Genomic DNA, 19529 nt, shown 5'->3' on the forward strand with positions numbered 1-19529 from the left:
TGGAATAAAAGGAAAAAACATCTGTATGGGAAAATAAAATTTTCTGGTCAAGCCCAAGAATTCATACTTTGCTTTTCCAATGTAGCATTGAACATCAAGATTTGGCATCAACAATCTCATGTTATAACGTCTATCTATGAAAATTTTAGAGACTTGTCCGCCTCCTTTTAAACATAACAAAAGAGAAGGGGAAACAAAGAGTGGACAAAACTCTTTTTTTTTTTTTTTTAATAAGAGGGAAGGGATGTGATTTAAAAAGTAAGAAAGAAAATTTGAATTCAAGATTTCTACTTCTTGATATTTCAATCTTAACCACTCAAAGAATGAATGGAACTTGATTATTGATACCCAAATATATTTTTCCTCTTAGATGTCTAATGCATAGCCTTTTTAGACTCATGTATACACCACAAAATAAAATTTTAAAAAGTAATAGCAAAGAATATAATTAAGGGATAATTTCAAAAACCTCTCTGGAAGTTTCACTTGGCACTCTCAAAACTTTAAAAAATCTTCCGACAGTTTCAATTGGCACTCTCAAACTTTAAAAAATCTTACTTACCTTAAACTTTTTGTATCATTTATAATCCACTTTAAAATATAATATTAAAAAATACATTTTGAGAGAGTAAATATGATATCATTCCAAAATTGCCCTTTTGTTGTTTTATTTTTTATTACAAATAATGTGAGTATATTAATAACAAATGAAAAATAAAAATAAAAAGTATGAAGATTTATTTTGATTGGACAAAATATAGCATATTTGTATTGTTTTGAAGCTAGTGCAATGAGGTATTATTATGGTTGTAAATTATTGCAAGTTATTCTTAAGAGTATTGTAAATCATTCATAATTTTGAGCAACTTAATATTTTGTGTCCAAAGTAATGATGCAAAAACTATTAAAGAGTTTTTTCATCTTGTTATTAAATTTTTAATTTTTGTTAAAAAATAATATCGAACAATTTACAAAAAAAAAAATAAGAGGTAAAATTTGTATGTTATGACAATTAAGAAATCCCAAGAGAAGGGGCAATTTGGGATGAAATTGTATTATTTATCCCAAAATGAAATTTTTAATGTTATATTTTGAAATGGGTTTTAAATGTTACAAAAAGTTTAAAGTCGGGAAGGCAAGTGGGATGTTTTTAAAATTTGAGGGTATCAAGTGAAACTGTTAAAAACCTCAGGGGAGTTTTCTGAAATTATTCCTATGATTAATGCAGATCTATACATTTTGACATGTTTAGGGGGTATAATGGTCATTTAATACTCCCTCCCTCTTTTTTTATGACTGACGTTTAAGAAATTTGCTCTTAAGTACTTTTATCTGTCATTTTATTATCTCCATGCAGCATTAATTATTTTTTTCACAATTTTACCCTTTTATCTCTCTTTTCATAATTGGTGGGAGTTAGTTTGCATTACTTTTGACCTAGTAAAACAGCACCATTTAATACTCTAGTGAGAGAAAATATGGGTGAATTAGACAATTAATGAGGGTACAAAAGAAAAGTAGTGTATAAATTTAAATAATGAAAAACTTTTCTTAATTGGTGTGTAAAACTTTAAACGTCAGTTATAGAAAAAGGGAGTGAGTATATCTTTAGGCAAGGAAAAGGCAAGGAGGTGCGTACTGCGCATCTTGCGCAGCCTATACAGAGGGTACGGTGCAAAAAGTCTTGTGCAGCGTATAAAAGGGAAAGCTTCAAACTGAAATCGAATAGCCCGTGGCGAGCCCTCTGTTTCAAGTTTCAACTCCGTTCCTCTTTCCCAATCTTGTTTATCTTCATTTTCAAACGGCTTTGTTTGGCCCTTGTTTCTTAGTCTACACACTCTAGGTGCTTTAGAAAATCTGGAAATGGCGGTGAATGCTATAGTTAAACGCAGAAGGTACTCTTCCCAAAAAGCCTACTGTTGAAATCCCAATTGCAGGAACGAAAAACAAAAAGACAACAGAGAAGGCCAATGATTGGAACTCTTTTCTACTCTGAAAAATCAGTTCTTGGTTACTGAGAATCAATTAGATTATCATTTTCAGAAAAAAAAGTTTAAGTCTTTCTTGCACTGCTGCTGCTTTTTGGCTATATGGGATTCAGCTGAGTTCAACTTTTTTTCTCTTTCCGTGATTGATTTATATTCATGGACAGTTTTGCTGAAATTTTTGCTGGATTGCATATGCCAATTTTCTTGACTGATACTCCTGGTTTGGTTGATTTTTTGTGATATTGAGTGATAAGTGGTGAGTAAATTTGGAGAAAGATTTTAAAGGTTCTTGTGGAAATTTTTGGAGTGGGGGTTGGTTGGTTGGGTAGTGAGGAGATGAGGAAGGGAGATAGTCTGCTCTTACCAACTGTGGGACCGCCAATAAAGCGGCGAGCAGGGTTGAGAAGGAAGCAAGCTGGCAGAGGATCTTACAGGGGGAGCTAGGGTTTTGGCAAGGAGAAGTTTGGGTTTTGTGTTCTGGATTTTTGTATTGCTTGGTTCATTTGCGAGAGAGCTTTAGGGTTGGTTCTTGAGAGAGAGAAGGGGGAGGGGTGACGGGCCAGGTGTCTTAGGAATTTTGCTTGAATTGGATAAAGAGATGGGGAGCAAATTGCATCGAGCACTCAGGTGTCTGTGTTCAAATACTGGGTGGAACTATGCTGTTTTCTGGAAGCTCAAACATCGAGCACGAATGTAAGTCTTCTCTAGTGCTTTCGTTGTGCCAAGTGTTCTGTTGAAGGGCAATTTAGTCGTTCTTCAATATCTTGATGATTTAGCTGAAGGAATAGATGCAGTACTTTCATTTAGTAGTTTAGTTAACTTCGCGGACTCATTGGCATGCAGTCATGGCAAATTGTTGAATTTTGTATATCAGCTAGCAGCGTAGCACGCAAAAATATTTAATTATTTTGCTTGTGGTTTAGAGTTTTCTAGGCCTTTTGGAAGGTGATCTCATGCTTTCAATCCTAGTGTAGCAGCTGGATTTTTTGGTTTTTGCATTGGTTTAATGAGAATGATGGTCTTCTCCCTGGTTGTGACTTCTAGAGTTATTTTTCTTTTTGGCTATCCTCTTTTCTGGGTTCTTGACTTTTGTTATGAGCTTGAGTGTCAGCATTTGATTGGAGAGTTTTTTTCCTTGCCTAAAGTTTAGATAATTTTGCAGCTATTGGTAAATTGGTATATAGTCTACCCGCAAAAAAAATTTTTAAGTACAGGTTTTCTAGTTTTATGAGGGTGTAGAATTCAAAAATTTTTTGGTTATAAGTTATCCAAGTTCTTAACTCTTTTGCTGTCATATTGGATCTTATGCAGGATGCTGACTTGGGAGGATGCCTACTACGATGGTGAAGATTACCCCAGGAAAATGTGTCCAAGTAACTTTGTAGGTAACTTGCAGGATAGGCATTGTTCACATGATCCTCTTCAGATAGCTTTGGCAAAGATGTCTTACCATGTCTATTTCCTGGGGGAAGGGTATGAAATGTGAAAACTTGCCTTATTATTCTCGTCTTTTCTATGGAATTCTTTGGTTTTGCATGTAGAAGATGGCTGTAGTGTGACTTGGTTTGTGAGTTCAACTTTGATTTTGGGAAAACTGTCCTGAAAATTGTTGCTTGACTTGTTTATATTTTGCTTGCCCAATGTATTTGCAACAATAATCTGTAACAACTTTGAAATCAGAAACTTTGTTTGTTTGGTAATGGTTACGAACTCAACATTTTGAAGTTTCTGTAACTCTTACCTGCCTGCTTCCTCGAATCTGCAAGTAAAAGCAATTCTCATTGGCAGGATTGTAGGGCAGGTTGCTGTTACGGGTAAGCATCTATGGGTTTCTTCTGATCAACATGTAGCCCATCCTAGTTCCCCATATGAGGTGAGGCACATTTGTTTCATCTTTCAATGTACTTTTTTTTATATCACTGGATATAAAAATTTATATATTTAATTTGTCTGTCGTTATTCATTTAATATTCCTTTTTGCTTTGGTGGTTACAGCACTGTGATGGATGGCAAACTCAGTTTTCAGCTGGCATCAAGGTAAGCCATACTCACCCTCTGAGTTGATATCTACTTTTTGGATTACCTTGAGACCAAAAAATTGCACGAGGAAACAGAAAAAACTATAGCAAGACAAGCTGACTACAATGTTAGTCGCTGTTTATCCTGCTTTTCTTCAGGTGGTAATGTTGAGTTACTTGACAGCCTTGCTATGATTATGTCTACAGATAATGCCTGCATTACTAGCTTTTGACAATTAGTGAGTTTAATAGCAGTAGCTTATTCAGACTATGATCCCAAAAGATGTAATCACTAATATACATGTAAGTAAAAAAGTGAAAATAAACCTCAAAGCATCAAAGGGGAACAGAATGTAGGAGTTTTCCACTAGTGTAGAACATGATATGTTATGAAATTTGAACCGAGCTTGCGGTATCAGGTTACATTGTGTGCTAAGACATTTTATGAAAGGTTTTTAGTCTGAGCTTAAAACATGCATCTCAACGGTTGAAGACATGCTTTTGTACTTAGATCGCTCTTCAGTGTGTTTCTGGGTCTCTGAAACCACTGGGACACTTGTCTTATCATATATCTCCAAAAGTGGGGGATGACGGCCTTATGCACTCTGGTAAATATGAAGTTTGAATGCTTGGCTGAAAACATGTTTTGCTAACTCTCCTCCCTGTCCACCCACCCCCCCTCCTTTGAAGAACCCCAATCATGCAATGCAACCAACAATGAAGAAGAAAACGGGGAGTGAAAAAAATAAAGAAAGGACAGTGATCAAAAACCATCTTGAAATGGAGAAACCACTTGGATGTCAATTCAATTCAAACTTGTGAACTTTCTTCCAGCTATAAGTAGAAACATCTTGTTCAGTAGTTGTTTGCATTAGGCATCACACGTTATATCATTCCATACTTGTATTTATTAACATTAGATGTGTCCTTCATCCGTTGTTCCTTAGTTAAAGTTCTGGACTCACAGTCACAGCTATGTTGTCCTCCTGACTCAGTAAATATAATCCGTCTAGCTATGGTCACAACTAAGTCCAGCTGTTATATAGAATTGGGAGTTTTTCCATTTAACTGCATTTAGTGTTATATTTGATTTAATTATCAATAAAACTCTTTTGCCCCTTTTGAGGTCCTTCCTGTTAAGTTGGTTTATTCACCTCCATAAGATTCAGCTAATTTCTCATAGTGCATGATTTGCTTTGACTGTTGTCTTCTATTTTTGGGTGTCTTGTAGACCATTGCTGTTGTTGCTGTTGTTCCCCATGGAGTTGTACAGCTTGGCTCTTTAGATAAAGTAAGATAATTTATGCTATTAACACTTGCTAATCCATCGCAATAAATTGCACTAAATGCTCTCTAATTTCCTTAAAACTTTCTAGCAGGAAACAATAGGGTAAGATTACACATTCAAAGTCATAGGCAGTTGACTAGTGCCTTAATTAACATTTTTTCTCTTTCCATTTGAGAGGTGCAGGTTGTTGAAGACCTGACAACAGTCAACCATGTAAGAAATGTCTTTTTTGAGCTCCAAGGTTCATTGGCAGATCACACTCCTTATGCAATATCCAGCAGCATGGGGAGTTCCTGTCAGGTACACATTTCTCCATCCTGTCCATTTACTGCCATGAGCGTATATGCGTATGATTCATCTGATAGTGTTAATTCTTTGCCAGTCAGATATAACAACGACAACTTTGAGCTCAGGGATACATCATGATTGCTTACAGCAGCTAGATACGAGTTTTGACAAAGATGGGATAAAATCTTGGTGTTCTGGATATTCATCCAATGAAAAAGATGGTTATTATCCTTGTAACCTACTAATGCCTGGAGTCTATCAAAATAAAATGGTTGAAATGGTTAATAAACATGAAGGACCAGAAAACTCAGTACCAGAGTTTGATGTAGGTGAAGGTTTACGAATACCAATTTCTGGAGATGCCTGTGTGGAGCAGCTGAACCTTGAAAACTTGAGAGCAACTGGTGACATCAACCATGATTTGCAAAGCAGCGGGTTTGGTGATTTGGCTCAGAGTTCAGAAAAAAGAGTTACTTTACATACCAATAACTTTTCTGGCAAAAATAGTCTATGTAATATTGTTCCCTCTGCTGAGGATTCGGTCAAGGAGATGGCATATCTTCCTTCAGAAACCTTGGACTCCAAAGCTTGTAGTGATGAAAGAGGGATGTCTTGGTTCGACAATATCCAATATGCGGACATGCCTAAAGATTGTACAAATAGAATGGACATGCCTTTCAGGTTTTGTGGTGGCTACGAGCTTTATGAAGCATTGGGACCTGCTTTTCAGGAACAGCACTGCCATTTCGAATGGGACGCAGAAAAAATTGAATTTGGCATGTCCATCGAGATGTCAGAGGTGACGGGAAATAGCAGCCTGGTAAGTGCAAACTCTGGCACAGAGCATCTTCTGGATGCAGTGGTTGCAAATATTCAAAAGATTGAGAGCAGCAAAAATGAGAAGCCATGCGTTAAGTCTGAGCTACTTTTGAATCCTGAAAATATGTCAGAACCTTGTATGAGCGACATGGGCTCTATAAGTTCAGCAGGTTATTCTTTCAGTCGGGATACACTAAACAGTTTCAACTCCTCGGTTGCAAGTGGTGTTCACTATTCTAAAGGCATTTCATCAACTAGCTGCAGTAGAGGTAGTGATACCTTGGAGAGGCCACAAGAATCCACTAAGATACAGAAGAAGAGGGCCAGGCCTGGTGAGAGTTGCAGACCTAGGCCAAGGGATCGACAATTGATTCAAGATCGAATCAAGGAGTTGCGAGAGCTTGTACCTAATGGATCTAAGGTAACTTTCAAGCCTCATTATTCCTATTTATTATGCTGGTCTTTTTCCATTTTATATTTGCTGAAAATTGCTGGATTGCAAAACAGTGCAGTATTGATTCACTTCTGGAGCGAACTATCAAGCACATGATTTTCATGCAAAGCATCACCAAGCATGCAGAAAAGCTTAATAAGTGCACTGGATCAAAGGTAACATGCCTTTTATGAAACTTCCTGGTATCCTATTCTTTCGATATACCTTGTGGTTGTCATCTGTGAACAAAGATACTTAGTTAGCCATGTCTTATGTGCAGAAAATACTTTCTTTTCAAGGGCTGGCTTATTTTCTTGAAGATCTTTTCGTATTTACTATGATTGTGGTTGTTTCTGGAGAAATGGGGGTAGGATGAGTAGGAAAAAAAGAAAAGTGATGCAGTGCATGTGAACTACGAACTTTTCTTGAATTTGTGCATGGAGTATTACATTAATTAGTTATCATCTGCCTATGGACATTGACTTCTTTGAGTTCTTCCGAATTTTGGACCTGTGATGAAAAGAGAAATCATTGGCTTTCAAAATCTTGATGATGTTCTGCATGAAAGTATCGAATACTATACAGTGCTGGAAATGGAATTCCATAAAACTTTTGATAATATGAGCTTCACCAATTGGTAATCATGTTATTCATCTGTCTCTAAGAAACAAAGATCCTTCCCGAATTGTAGTATGCTTTCCTAATTTCTTATACCATTTTCCCTTGAGTGTCTCTTGATGATGTCTGGAGGCACTCTGGATGTGGGACAAAGCTGGATATTAATGACTTGATATCATTATGCTCCTATTGATAAAGTTGCAGAACTGAGGTGCACATTCTCAATCATGGGATAGGAGTCTTTGACATGTACATGATGATAAACTGTCTGAAAGATTACCTTTTTCAGAGACTTAATGGTGATTCTCTTACGTAATTACGCCTACATAGGGAATGTTACTGATGTAAAAGTTATCTTTCAACGTTAACTGTGATGGGAACGAGTTATTTCTTCAAAAATAAATAGGTCAATTTGACTTTGATAGTCAAGGCTAATAATTACAATATGTAGACCTATAGGAGAAAGTTGATATGCTTGACTCAGCAAATGTCTAATCAGTTGATAGAGAATTTTATTAGTGATTAAATTTTTGGCACGTGTTGTGTGACGTAAGATTGGATGGACGTTTGGCTGTTCATCATTTGCAGGGTTCTTTTTTTTTGGAGGGGGGGGGGGTGTTGGGTTCTCAATTATGTGTAATTGGATTATCTTGTTGCATTGTTGATTTTGTAGTTGATGGAAAATGAACCAAGAATTGGAAGATCATCCAGCCATGAGCAGGGTTCAAGCTGGGCAGTGGAAGTGGGAAGCAACCTCAAAGTTTGCCCAATAATCGTGGAAAATTTGAACATGAGTGGCCAAATGCTAATAGAGGTATAGATCTGGCCATTTCTATAATCCAGCTATTAGGGACAAGGAAGGTTAAGACACAGATGGGCTTCTTTTGCTGTCATATGATAATAATTTTTTGCGATTGTTGCAGATGCTCTGTGATGAATGTTGCCATTTTCTTGAGATAGGAGAAGCCATTTGTAGCATGGGACTTATAGTTCTGAAAGGTGTTACGGAAACCTACGGTGAGAAAACATGGATGCGTTTTGTTGTTGAGGTACAAAACTTTCTGGGATGAAACAAATATTCCTTGTATCTGAATTTAACAATATTAATATATATGTTGTTCTGAGACTCCATTTCTTTCCTGATTGAAGATCTGTTATTGATGCTTTCTGTAATTGCCCGTTTCTCTTGTTTTTACAAACTTGACGTTGTTTAGGGGCAGAACAACAGAAACCTGCATCGGATGGACATCCTTTGGTCACTTATGCAGTTATTGCAACCCAAGACAAAGATTTCAGATGGTAAACTCTAGGCGATACACCATATTGCAAGGACCTGGTGGACAGATCAGTGTCAGAAATTCCGTATTTAACTATTTTCTGCTGCTCCTCACAGTAGTAGGGATGTTCTCAAACAGGAGAATAGCTTCCTGGTGATTGGATATTTGATTGTGTGGAGATGATACCTTGTTCTTTCCTTTTCATTCACGATGTTACTGCAGTTAATTTGTGTGTCTAGGATGGTGTGATTCCCTGTATTGCGCTCGAATTGACCAGTTCTTGGTTTTTGATTTCCTTTGTTAGTGGCTTTGTGGAATTGGGAAAAGTACAAATCAGCGTCATGGTGAGAATCAAAAGTTTACTTTGTGGTCATTGTTTCCCTTTTAATTCTGCCAAAGATAATTAAAAATTTCTCTTCAGCCTAAAATCCCGTTTAAATGGAAAAAAGCATGTACCACTGTGTAAGATTGCAAGCAAGAGGTGCCACTGAGGGTTATTTTGTCTGGCTAACGCCTACGCTAGTGGAAATTTGACAAAAAAATTGGCCGACCCTTTATTAGTCTGTATTCAAACAACAACGAGTGAAGTTTCGGACTACAAGTTTTTCTGGCTGAAGGCGAAGAACTTTCGGTCGAAGTACTAGTCGGGAATCGGCGTGCAATTTTTACAATTGGTCCTATTACGATAATGTCGTTACAAAAAGGGAGAAATGTCCAGCACTAGTGGTGTAGAAAATATAATTACAAAATGACAGCCAATGTCATGCGAATCACACTAATACTGGATGGTGATCGCTACTGTGGGGAAAATGGAAATTGATTTGGCCCCGTCCAACCGAATCAACTAGGACCTTTTTTTTTTTTTTTTTTTTATAATCCTACTTAAAAGGACGCAATTTTCTCTCTTGTTTCTTCATCTAAAATCGATCAAGCAAGTGATTCGTATCAATTTTAGGGGCAGTTATGGAGGGGGTCCTCCATGATTTAGCCAAAGAAGTTAGATAATTTCAAGAAACATGAGCTGGAGTTTAAAGGACTGGACTCTGGCACCGAAAACTGTCCATACACCAGCCTCAAGATCTGTCTACAAGCATCACCTGCAAGAATATTATTGAATTTAAGGTCCCTGTGAATGATTGATCTCAGAGGCCTGGAATTTGGAAGACGCAAAGAGATTGTTGATGAAATCCGTGAAGCTGCGGAAACTCGGGGCTTCTTTCAAATGATCAATTTCCATGATGGCCCCCTCCACACTTATACCTTACTTCAAGCGCTGACTCTGACAGCAGATAGCATCGGCCATCTGAGAGCAATCTATGTACGCCATAAGTGCAAGTTAAGTCGCATTATTTGATCCGTATTTGCAAACTATGTAGGCTAGTCAAGTCGCATTGTTGATCCATACTTTGTTTAAACATACAAAACAGTTCTATGAAAAAATGATCTATCAGATAGTTTAAGATCGACCACATCACATTTGGGCTCGACCCCTAATTTCTTGTCTGTAGAAAGTGCAAGCATTCATAGCCTCGTTATGTCCACACATGTAGAACAACACTGCTTCTAACTTCCCATGGCTCTAGAGGTCTATGCTTCTGTGTTCTATCATCATCACGCGTTTGACTGCCACAAAATTTGAAGATTTAAATTTGCACTAAACCATCGATCAAGACTGAGATTTAAAGCCTTTTGAAGGCCTGGTTTTATCATCTGAGCAGGTCATGTTTTCATCCTGCCAACGCTCTAAATTAGCAGCTACAGAATCACTGTTTCAGATTTCGAATCCAAATTAGACTTTCTTTTGCAGATTTTAGCATTAGCAGCTTAAGCAAGAAGTTCACATGTAGTGCCTTACTGAGTCTCGTTCAATTTTAACCATAGCATTAGTTCCTTACTCTTTCAGTTGAAAAAAAAAAAAAAAAATCCACATTCTACAAGTACAGGGTTCATCACCACTGGCGAAATTTAGAACTGGAAGCAGGGCATGCATGCAGCACTTTCATCTAGCTTGTCAGCAATCAACATCACAGATCACTGGCTGCTAAATATTGATCAAAGCTTGAATAGTGCCAGAGTTGAAGTCCGGTGCCTTACATTTTTCTGGTATGCAGTAGTGTATTCCATGTTACTAACTTCCCTGTATAAAGGTGGGTTGGTTTCAGACAGAAGCTCCTTTATTGGTCCATATGGCTTAAACAGATGACTGGAACTGGGGAAGAAGCAGCATGCTGTTGATACTCTTGAACCAACACACCTAGCCAATACTCTGTGCTCTGCACTCTTGAACTTGTCATTGGTAATAAGCTGTGGAAAACACAGCATTGAAAAACAAATTAGTTGGAATGCTAATAAGTTGATAAAAACGAGTTTCTTCTATAAATACCTGCATCAGATCCCCAATATTTGCAAGTAGAGCTCCTGGAACTGGGAGCACATTGACCCACTGATCTTGATGAAACACTTGGAGACCACCTTTGTCATCCTGCACTACAGTAGTAAAAAATGTCGTATCCGAGTGCTTTAATAGGCCTAAGGTCAGGTTTGGCTCAGGGCAGGGTGGGTAATAGAGGCAAGACAGGTGCTCGCTTTCCATACATTCAATTCTTGCCAGATGATCGCTGCTTAGTCCTAAAGCCTCTGATAACAATTCAGATAACACATCCCTCAACTTGATCATATGCTTCATGTACTCAGAGACTTCCTTTCTGCAATGGAAGTTATATGAGAGATTCAGGATAAGGAAGCTCAAGCATGTACATATCCTGTCATTGTGCATCTTTAAAGTACGTTTGCTGACTAAAGAAATACTCTAAAAGCAAAATAGCCTGGTTAAAAAAGGATTTCTCGGCCCTGATCAGTAGACTGGAAACCTAAAATGTGCGCAGGAAAAGTGCCACACCTTCATCATTTTCACTTGATTGTTTGGCATCAACTTGGTTATATGATCTCGTCAAAAAGGGAAAAAAAAAAAAAAGGTCCTAGTATAACGAGGGTTATATAGTTGGTCCACACTCCACAGTAGAATGTGACCCAGCTGAATATTTTTCTCCTGACCTGGAAAGATGAAGGTTCTATTGAACGTAAATTAACAAATAAGATAACTGCAACAAGATATTTTACAATGCGGAGTACTAGAGCTACAAGAAGGTAGTCGACAAGAGCCTGTCTGCCAATAATAGAAGTACTGAACAAGAAATTTCAAGGAAAGCCTTTTACCTAACTGCAAACGAGGGGTAAAGCTTGAGAGTCCACAACACCATCCGGGAAATTGAAACCCAGAGCATCCCTCCAAGAGGCAACGTGGTTTTCCTGAAAAGTTCCGTTGATGGTATAGAACCTGACGCTTTGGCGTCCATCTGCAGAATACAAATGCATCTTGTCCTCTTTAGGTTGCTCATGGAAGCGTCGAGTGGCTTCAAGTATCCCATCCATTACGCTGATGGGAACTCCATGACTCGTTATTCTGAAAAAACCCCAGGTCTCTGCTGCTCTACGAATCTCGTCCACGGCCTCCTTTCTTCTAGCACCGTCAGTTTCAATCCCCTGAAGATCAACGCACGGGATCTGCAGCAGCCCATCATTAATTCCATTAACATTGTTAACAGTACTAGTTGACAGCAGACTCTGCTGGGCTGCTGCAGATCCCCTGAAGATGCGACTGCCGAAGTGAAGATCCGAACTGTCCTGGGTTCGGAGGAACGAGCTGGTTGAGCGTCCGACCTACACGTGAGCGAGCTGCGGGGCTGAGTCCCCTGTAGCAACTCCGACGGTCAAGTCAGAACTAGTTTGTAAGTAAAAAGAATAGAGTCTGCACTATGAGTAGCGTACCTTGTGTTCTACCTTCGTGTGATATTTATAGAGCCTCCAATGGCTGTTTCCTGGTAAGACAAGGAGTCTTTGCTGGGAAGGAAAGCGGTTCTTAGGGCTCCGTGATGCGATTTGGAGGTGCGGCCCTCGCAGCCCATCAGGCCCATCGATCTAAGAGGCGGCGCTCGCATGGACCTGCGAGCTGACCTGGCACCCCAGTCCAGCTCCTCCTGTCCGAGCTCGTGGGCCGGATCGACGTGTGCGTGGACTGGGCCGAAGTGGACCTGGGGCCCACTACACCAGCCCCCCTCTAGTCTAGAGTCATCGAACGTGCGCGTGAGTCTAGCCGTCTTTTTGGCATCGTGTCAGTTCGGTGTGGGACCCTCGTCTGTAAGTGGGGCGCGCAACCGTCGCGCCGGTTTATGTCAATCATCTCGATCGTGCGTCGTGGCAGCTCGGTGTGGGGCCCCTGTCAGAGAGTGGTGCACGCAACCGTCGCGTCAGTTCGCGTCAGTCACCTCGATCGTCACGTCCGCCAGCTACGACGGTTAGGATCGGTTCCCCATAACGGTTCAATAAATGCACGTCCCTTCGTCTTCCCGCCATGTGAATTGTCTATAAATAGGCTTCTTGGGCGTCATTTTCACACCCCTTCCTTCATTTTGTCAGTTCGCTCCTTCCATTGTTAGTTCGCTGCCTCATCTTCTTTCTTCCAAGAGCACGTCGGGTCGCCCAGTCTTAGGAGCCCAAAGTCAGTTCGCGCAATCCTTAGATCAGCCTTTCATCCGATCTCCTCTCACTAGTAAGTTTCCCTTTCTTTTTTATGTCTTCATACAGTTCCGATAGTTCTGACGTCACCAGTTCAGCCCCTAGGCATAGAGCGGCTAGCCCCATAAACATAGATAGCAGCCCTTCAGACCCCTCTAGCTCTTCTCCTTCTACTTCGTCCGGACCTGAACTCGCAGGTTCTCCCGCCCCGTCTCCTATTAGAGCAATGAGTACGGCTAACCCACTCGCCCAGCCTCTGGTCGGAGCTGCTGAACAAGCAGCCCCAGCTCAGACGGCAGCAGGGACCTCGGGGAGACCTAGTGGCGGTTTCGGGGAAGTCGATACTATCTCCCCAGCCCTGGAACAAAAAGATGTGGACTCGCTAGTCGAAAAGTACGAAATCCCGGCCCTCTTTGAATCCAGGGCAGCCCACCCAGGAGAGGTCGCCAGCCGACCTCCTCCTGGGTTCGTGGCGATCTACAGGGACCAGCTGATAGCTGGTCTCCGCCTGCCTATCCCTGATTTTTTCTTCTTCATCCTCACCTTTTGGGGTATCCGAATAACTCAGGTCATACCCAACGGTGTTCGTTCCATCATAGGCTTCTTCATCCTCTGTCGAACCCTAGAAATTCCCTTTTCTCATGACCTGTTCCAGGCCTTCTTCCAGATGAAGGTCAGTGGGAAGGTGCCTGGATGGTTTTATTTTGCCCGCAGAAGTGGGGCAAAAACTCCTACCCGCGAGGTGTTCACGGGAGCACCTTCCTCCATCAAAAACTGGAAGCGTTACTTCTTTTTTGTGAAGAACCTAGGTTTTCCCCCCCTGACCTGGAGGGCGGAAACTCAGGTTTCGGATCCACTCCCGTCCCCGCTCCCTGTAGCCGAGCTCAGCCAACTACTCAGCTCGGACGAGAAGCTGGAGGTGAAGGAATTCAGCAATGCCCAGCTTTGGGCAGCGGGGCTGATCCGAGCTAACCCCTCAGATCCCTCGCCCGAAAATAGGCCTTTATCGCCGGACGAGCTGACCGCCTGTAATCGACCTGACCTTTCGTCTTCCCCTTCTGGCCTCTTTTTTACTTGTGCATTTACTGACCTTCTGGCCTTCTGTCTGTGCAGTGAAAAGATTTTCTTCCCTTCTGACCATTGGAGATGCCAGCAGTCAGGGCGCCACCACGCAGCCTTCCTCGGCTATCCCAACCAGCTCAGCACCAGTTCCGCCGCTTCAGCCAGCTCTTGCCCAGTCCTCTAAGCCTGTTGAGGCTGGGAAGAAGAAGAAAAAGAAAACGACTGCCAAGAGGGCTAGGGTGGAAGCGACCTCATCCCCAGGTAAGGAGGAGAGGTCGACCCCGGAGCCCGGCCCGGGCGGCCACTATGGTGTGAATACCGCCGAGGAGCAAGTCCGAGCTGAAGCTCCTCCCAATCTGTGGCAACGCCAGAGCTCCACCCTGCTCTTCGACCCCCAAACTCGGCTGGTCACGCATCCACACCCCATGCACTTCTGCCCCCAGTGGAAACTCTCCATAAACGATCGAGCTCAATTTCCCGAGGTGGCCCAGGAGCTCGTTCATGGGGCCATCCTTCCCCGCGATCACAACTTGGTCAAGGCCATGGGCTCCTCCGACCTCCTCGACTACTACTACACGGGCACGGCTCAAGTGAACGTGGTCGGGTCCGAGCTGGCCCAGCGTTATGGGAGTCTGCTGCCCCTGATGAATGAGACCAAGGCAGCCAACGAGAAGCTGCTCAGCCAAAATGCTTCGGCCGTCATTGAAGTCGAAGGCCTGAAGAAGCAGCTCGCCTTGGCCCATTCAAACTTCGAGCTAGAGCTCAAGAAGAACTCCGACCTGTCCACCCAGCTGAAGGAGGCGCAGGAAAAGGGGGCCGAGCTATCTGCCCAGGTAGAGGCGGCTAAAGCCGAGGGAGGCCAGGAGGGCGTGCGAGCCTTCCTTAGGTCGGAGGACTTCAGGGGCGACCTGGCCATCCTGAACACCCCGGTGTTGCAGCATGGGTATTTCCAGGCCCTGGAAGAAGTGCAGAAGCTGGGTCTGCCTGGGTTTGATTTGAGCAAGTTCCCCAGCTACAACCCCCTGGCCGTGGATCAGCTTGACCGCCTGGTGGAAGGCTACACGCATGGAAGGAGGCTGGCCGACCTGGTTGCTGACCCTCAGCTGCCAGTGACCACCCCCGAATCCGAGCAAGAGGAGGAAGAGGGCGAGAACTAGAAGAACTAGGGCAGAATCCTTAACGCCCGAACTGTTAGGAGATAGTTTGTTTTGCATGAGCTCGGCTACTTCTAAGCCCAGTTCCTTTTGTAAGAACTCGGATCATTGTACAGTTTTATTGAAATGAAATGAAGAATCTTTCCTTTGTCTCATACTTGGCCGCATTTATAAAACTTCTTGTCATAACGTTGAGATACATCAGTTCGGCCTATCACCGACCTAAATGGGCTATTCCCCATGACAAAATAATTTAGTAAGCAAATACTTCAATATTAATAAAGGCCTTGACCTTGAATCGAGCTATCCTGTGCGAGCTTATCGGAAAATCCTCAAGTTGGAATTGTGCCAGGTACGTGGGACCTCCTCCCCGCTAAGCTGAGCCAATTTGCAGTATCCAGCTCGATCTGCCTCTTTCACCACGTAGGGACCCTCCCAGTTTGGGTCCAGCTTGCCTGTGTTCTGAATCCGACTAACACTGTTCTTCCTTAAAACCAAGTCCCCAGGTTTGAAAGACAAAGGCCTCACCCTAGCATTGTAATGCCGCGCGATCTGTCCTTTATACTTAGCCATTCGTATGGCCGCCTCCTCTCTCCTTCCTTCCAGCAGATCCAAGTTAAGACGCAGCTCGTCCTCGTTATTCCGAGCTATGAAATTCTGAACCCTGCCCGAAGGAACCCCTATTTTCGCAGGGATTACTGCCTCTGCTCCATACGTTAGAGCAAAGGGAGTTTCCTGGGTAGCAGTTCGGGGAGTGGTTCGATATGCCCACAGTATGGTTGGCAGCTCGTCCAGCCATCCAATTCGTGCGAGCTCAATCCGCGTCTTCAAACCGTGCAGGATGGTCCTGTTAACGTTCTCGACCTGCCCGTTGGCTTGGGGATGTCCTACCGAGGTGAAGTGCTGTCGGATCCCGAGCTCCGAGCACCAGCCTTGAAGCGTACTGTTAGCGAACTGACGCCCGTTGTCGGAGACCAGAACATGGGGTATACCAAATCGGCAGACGATGTTTCGCCAGAGGAACTTCTGCACCGATCTGCTGCTAATGGTGGTAAGGGGCTCAACCTCCACCCATTTAGTGAAATAATCCACCGCCACCACTATATGCTCATAACCTCCTGGAGCTCGGGGAAATGGGTCCAACAGGTCGATCCCCCACTGGAAGAAAGGCCAGGGGCTCTGAAAAGGGATCATCTCTTGAGTTGGGGCGTGATGGATAGGCGCGTGCAGCTGGTAGGATTTGCACCGAGCTACCAGGTCGGCTGAATCCAAGAAGATGGTCGGCCAGTAATATCCAGACAGCATTCCCTTCTTGGCCAGAACCCTTGGACCGACGTGGTTTCCACATATGCTCTCGTGCAGCTCCCGCAGGACGTAGTTTTCTTCCTCCGGAGTGATACACTTCAGCCAGGGGCGTAGGTAAGATTTCTTGTAGAGTACCCCATTCGAGAGCTCGTATCCCCGCGACCTGAGGAGGACCCTCCGTGCCTCCACCCGGCTTGGAGGGAGTTCTCCCCTAACTAAGTATCGCACGATGGGATCCATCCATGAGCCAATCACTTGAATAACAGCTGCCTCTATCTGATCATATGCCCGATTCCTGACAACCTCTACCAGGACTTCTTTGTTCAACGTACCGACCGAGGTGAAAGCTAGTTTGGATAGAGCATCCGCTCTCTTATTTTGGCTTCGCGGGACCTGCTTGAGTGTGAATATCTTGAACTGAGTTCTCAGCTCATGCACTTTAGCGACATACCTCCTTAAGGGCTCTTCCTTAACCTCGTAGCTTCCTCCCACCTGATTCACTATCAGCTGCGAGTCGCTGTAGACTTTTATTGACTCGGCTCCCAACCTCCGAGCTATCATCATCCCCGCGACCAGGGCCTCGTATTCGGACTCATTGTTAGAGGCCCTGAAATCAAACCTCAGGGCGTAGGCCAGCTCATCCCCCAGGGGACTAGTCAAGAGAAGTCCCGCTCCGCATCCGTCCTTGCTTGAAGATCCATCCACGAACAGTGTCCACGTCGGGATGGTCTGATCGACCTGGCCCGTGGCCTGTTCAGCCTCAACAGCCTCTTTGACCTGTTCGGCCTTGGCTTCCTTTGTGGCCTGTCCGACCCCGGCAAGTCCCTCGGCCTGCTTGGCCTCGACTGCGTCTATGGTCTGTTCGACCATGGAAGTCTTAGTGCCTTTCACGACCTCGGCAGCTTCTCCGACCTGCCCGACTTTAGCCACGTCTTGGGTCGACTTGGTCTCGGCGGCCTGCGCGACCTCGACAGTTCCTCTGGCCTGCTCGGCCTTGGCTGCGCCTCTGGTCAGCTCGGCTTGCAACTGTTCTTGGCCAAAGGAGATTCCTTCGGCTATGAAATCTGCTAATGCTTGAGTCTTAATGGCCGTGCGGGGTTGGTAGTTGAGATCGTATTCAGACAGCTCCACGGCCCACCTTACCATTCTTCCTGATGCATCAGGCTTTGAAAGAATTTGCTTGAGAGGTTGGTCGGTCATGACCACCACGGGGTGAGTTTGCAAATATGACCTGAGCTTCCGGGTCGCGTGAACCAATGCTAAAACATACCGCTCAATTGAGGTGTACCTTTGCTCCGCCCCCTGCAAAGCTCGGCTGACATAGTATATGAGTTTCTGGATCTTACCTTCTTCCCGAACTAGTACCGCACTGATCGCTTCCTCCCCAACTGCAAGATAGATAAATAAGACCTCTCCTTGTGCGGGAGAGGTCAAGGTTGGCAGGCGAGCGATGTGGGCTTTTAGCTCGTCAAACGCTTGCTGGCACTCGGGAGTCCACTCGAACTGGGGACCTCTCCGCAGGGCCCTGAAGAAGGGGGAGCCACGAACGGCTGACTTTGATAAGAACCTGTTCAGGGCCGCCATCCTGCCAGCTAGCCGTTGGACCTCTTTTATGTTTCGAGGAGGAGCCATGTCCATGATAGCTTTTACCTTGTCGGGGTTAGCTCTTACCCCGTCCTTGGATATCATGTACCCCAAGAACTTGCCCGACCTGACCCCGAAGGTGCACTTCTTGGGGTTCAGTCGCATCCGCGAGCTCCGTAGGACGCCAAAAATCTCCCTGAGGTCATCAATGAACTGCTCCTGAGTTCGGCTTTTTACCAGCATGTCATCCACGTACACCTCCATATTTCGTCCGATCTGGTTCTTAAACAACTTATTGACCAGCCGCTGGTAGGTCGCGCCTGCATTTTTCAATCCAAATGGCATAGTGGTATAACAATACGTACCGTATTCGGTGATGAAGGCAGTCTTCTCCTGATCTGCCTCGTCCAGAGCTATCTGGTGATACCCTTTGAAGGCATCCAGAAAGCAGAAGATCTCGTACCCAGTGGTCGAGTCGACTAGCTGGTCGATGCGAGGGAGGGGGTAACAATCCTTCGGACAGGCCTTGTTCAGGTCGGTGAAATCTACGCACATCCTCCAGGCCCTGTCCTCCTTTTTGACCAGCATAGGGTTGGCCAGCCAGGTCGGATAGTAGATCTCCTTCACAATTTTGGCATCCAACAGCTTGCCTACCTCTCCCTTGACGACCTCGTTGCGCTCGGGCGCGAAGTTCCTCTTCTTTTGCTTCACTGGCCGAATGTTTGGGTCAGCGTGCAATTTGTGAACCGCCAGCCCGGGAGGGACTCCTGGCATGTCATCAGCACTCCACGCAAAGATCTCAGCATATTCCTCCAGCAGGGACTCCAGAGCTCTTCGTGTCAGGTCGCTCAGGCCAGCTCCGGCCTTTACCACGCGATCAGGTCGCTCGGGACAGATGGGCAATTCGACCAGACTCTCATCCGTCTCCAGCCTTTCCTCCTTTTCAGCAGGCTCCCAGGGTTCCAGACAGGTCGTTTGGGCCACCAGCTTCTCCTTACCTTTGAGGGTTGCGATGTAACAGGCCCGAGCTACTTCCGGGTCCCCCAACACCTCGGCCATCCCATCAGGCGTCGGGAACTTCATGCTAAGGTGCAGGGTCGAACAGACAGCTCGGAGGGCG

At 44.1% G+C, this 19529-nt stretch overlaps 2 protein-coding genes across 10 annotated transcripts; one reads left to right on the forward strand and one right to left on the reverse strand.

Moving 5' to 3' along the window:
* The first annotated feature begins 1642 nt into the window (after positions 1–1642).
* On the forward strand, positions 1643–9102 carry LOC113732852 (transcription factor EMB1444-like). 7 transcript variants are annotated; one of them, XM_027258885.2, is made up of 12 exons: positions 1645–2681; positions 3300–3461; positions 3777–3861; positions 3984–4025; positions 5238–5297; positions 5472–5594; positions 5677–5803; positions 5912–6822; positions 6909–7010; positions 8126–8266; positions 8376–8501; positions 8667–9102. In XM_027258885.2, exons 1-12 carry the CDS (start codon positions 2587–2589, stop codon positions 8760–8762), a joined length of 2070 nt encoding a protein of 689 aa, XP_027114686.2. In that variant the 5' UTR covers positions 1645–2586; the 3' UTR covers positions 8763–9102. The 7 variants fall into 7 exon arrangements, with proteins under 7 accessions (XP_027114678.2, XP_071938717.1, XP_071938697.1 ...); XM_027258877.2 differs by having other exon boundaries at positions 1643–2681; positions 5677–6822; positions 8376–8469; XM_072082616.1 differs by having other exon boundaries at positions 1643–2681; positions 5677–6822; positions 8376–8469; positions 8673–9102.
* A 1275-nt stretch (positions 9103–10377) lies between these two features.
* On the reverse strand, positions 10378–12686 carry LOC113732892 (1-aminocyclopropane-1-carboxylate oxidase homolog 11-like). 3 transcript variants are annotated; one of them, XR_011841718.1, is made up of 4 exons: positions 11946–12680; positions 11113–11434; positions 10625–11033; positions 10378–10495 (listed from the first exon to the last, which is right to left on the reverse strand). XR_011841718.1 is itself a non-coding variant. In XM_072082669.1 (3 exons), the coding sequence occupies exons 1-3, from the start codon at positions 12155–12157 to the stop codon at positions 10782–10784; spliced, it is 768 nt and encodes a 255-aa protein (XP_071938770.1). In that variant the 5' UTR covers positions 12158–12686; the 3' UTR covers positions 10378–10781. The 3 variants fall into 3 exon arrangements, 2 of the variants coding, with proteins under 2 accessions (XP_071938770.1, XP_071938769.1); XM_072082669.1 differs by having other exon boundaries at positions 10378–11015; positions 11946–12686; XM_072082668.1 differs by having other exon boundaries at positions 10378–11033.
* Positions 12687–19529: the final 6843 nt, after the last annotated feature.

Source organism: Coffea arabica, chromosome 1c (genome assembly GCF_036785885.1).
Source record: "Coffea arabica cultivar ET-39 chromosome 1c, Coffea Arabica ET-39 HiFi, whole genome shotgun sequence".
Classification (NCBI taxonomy): domain Eukaryota; kingdom Viridiplantae; phylum Streptophyta; class Magnoliopsida; order Gentianales; family Rubiaceae; genus Coffea; species Coffea arabica.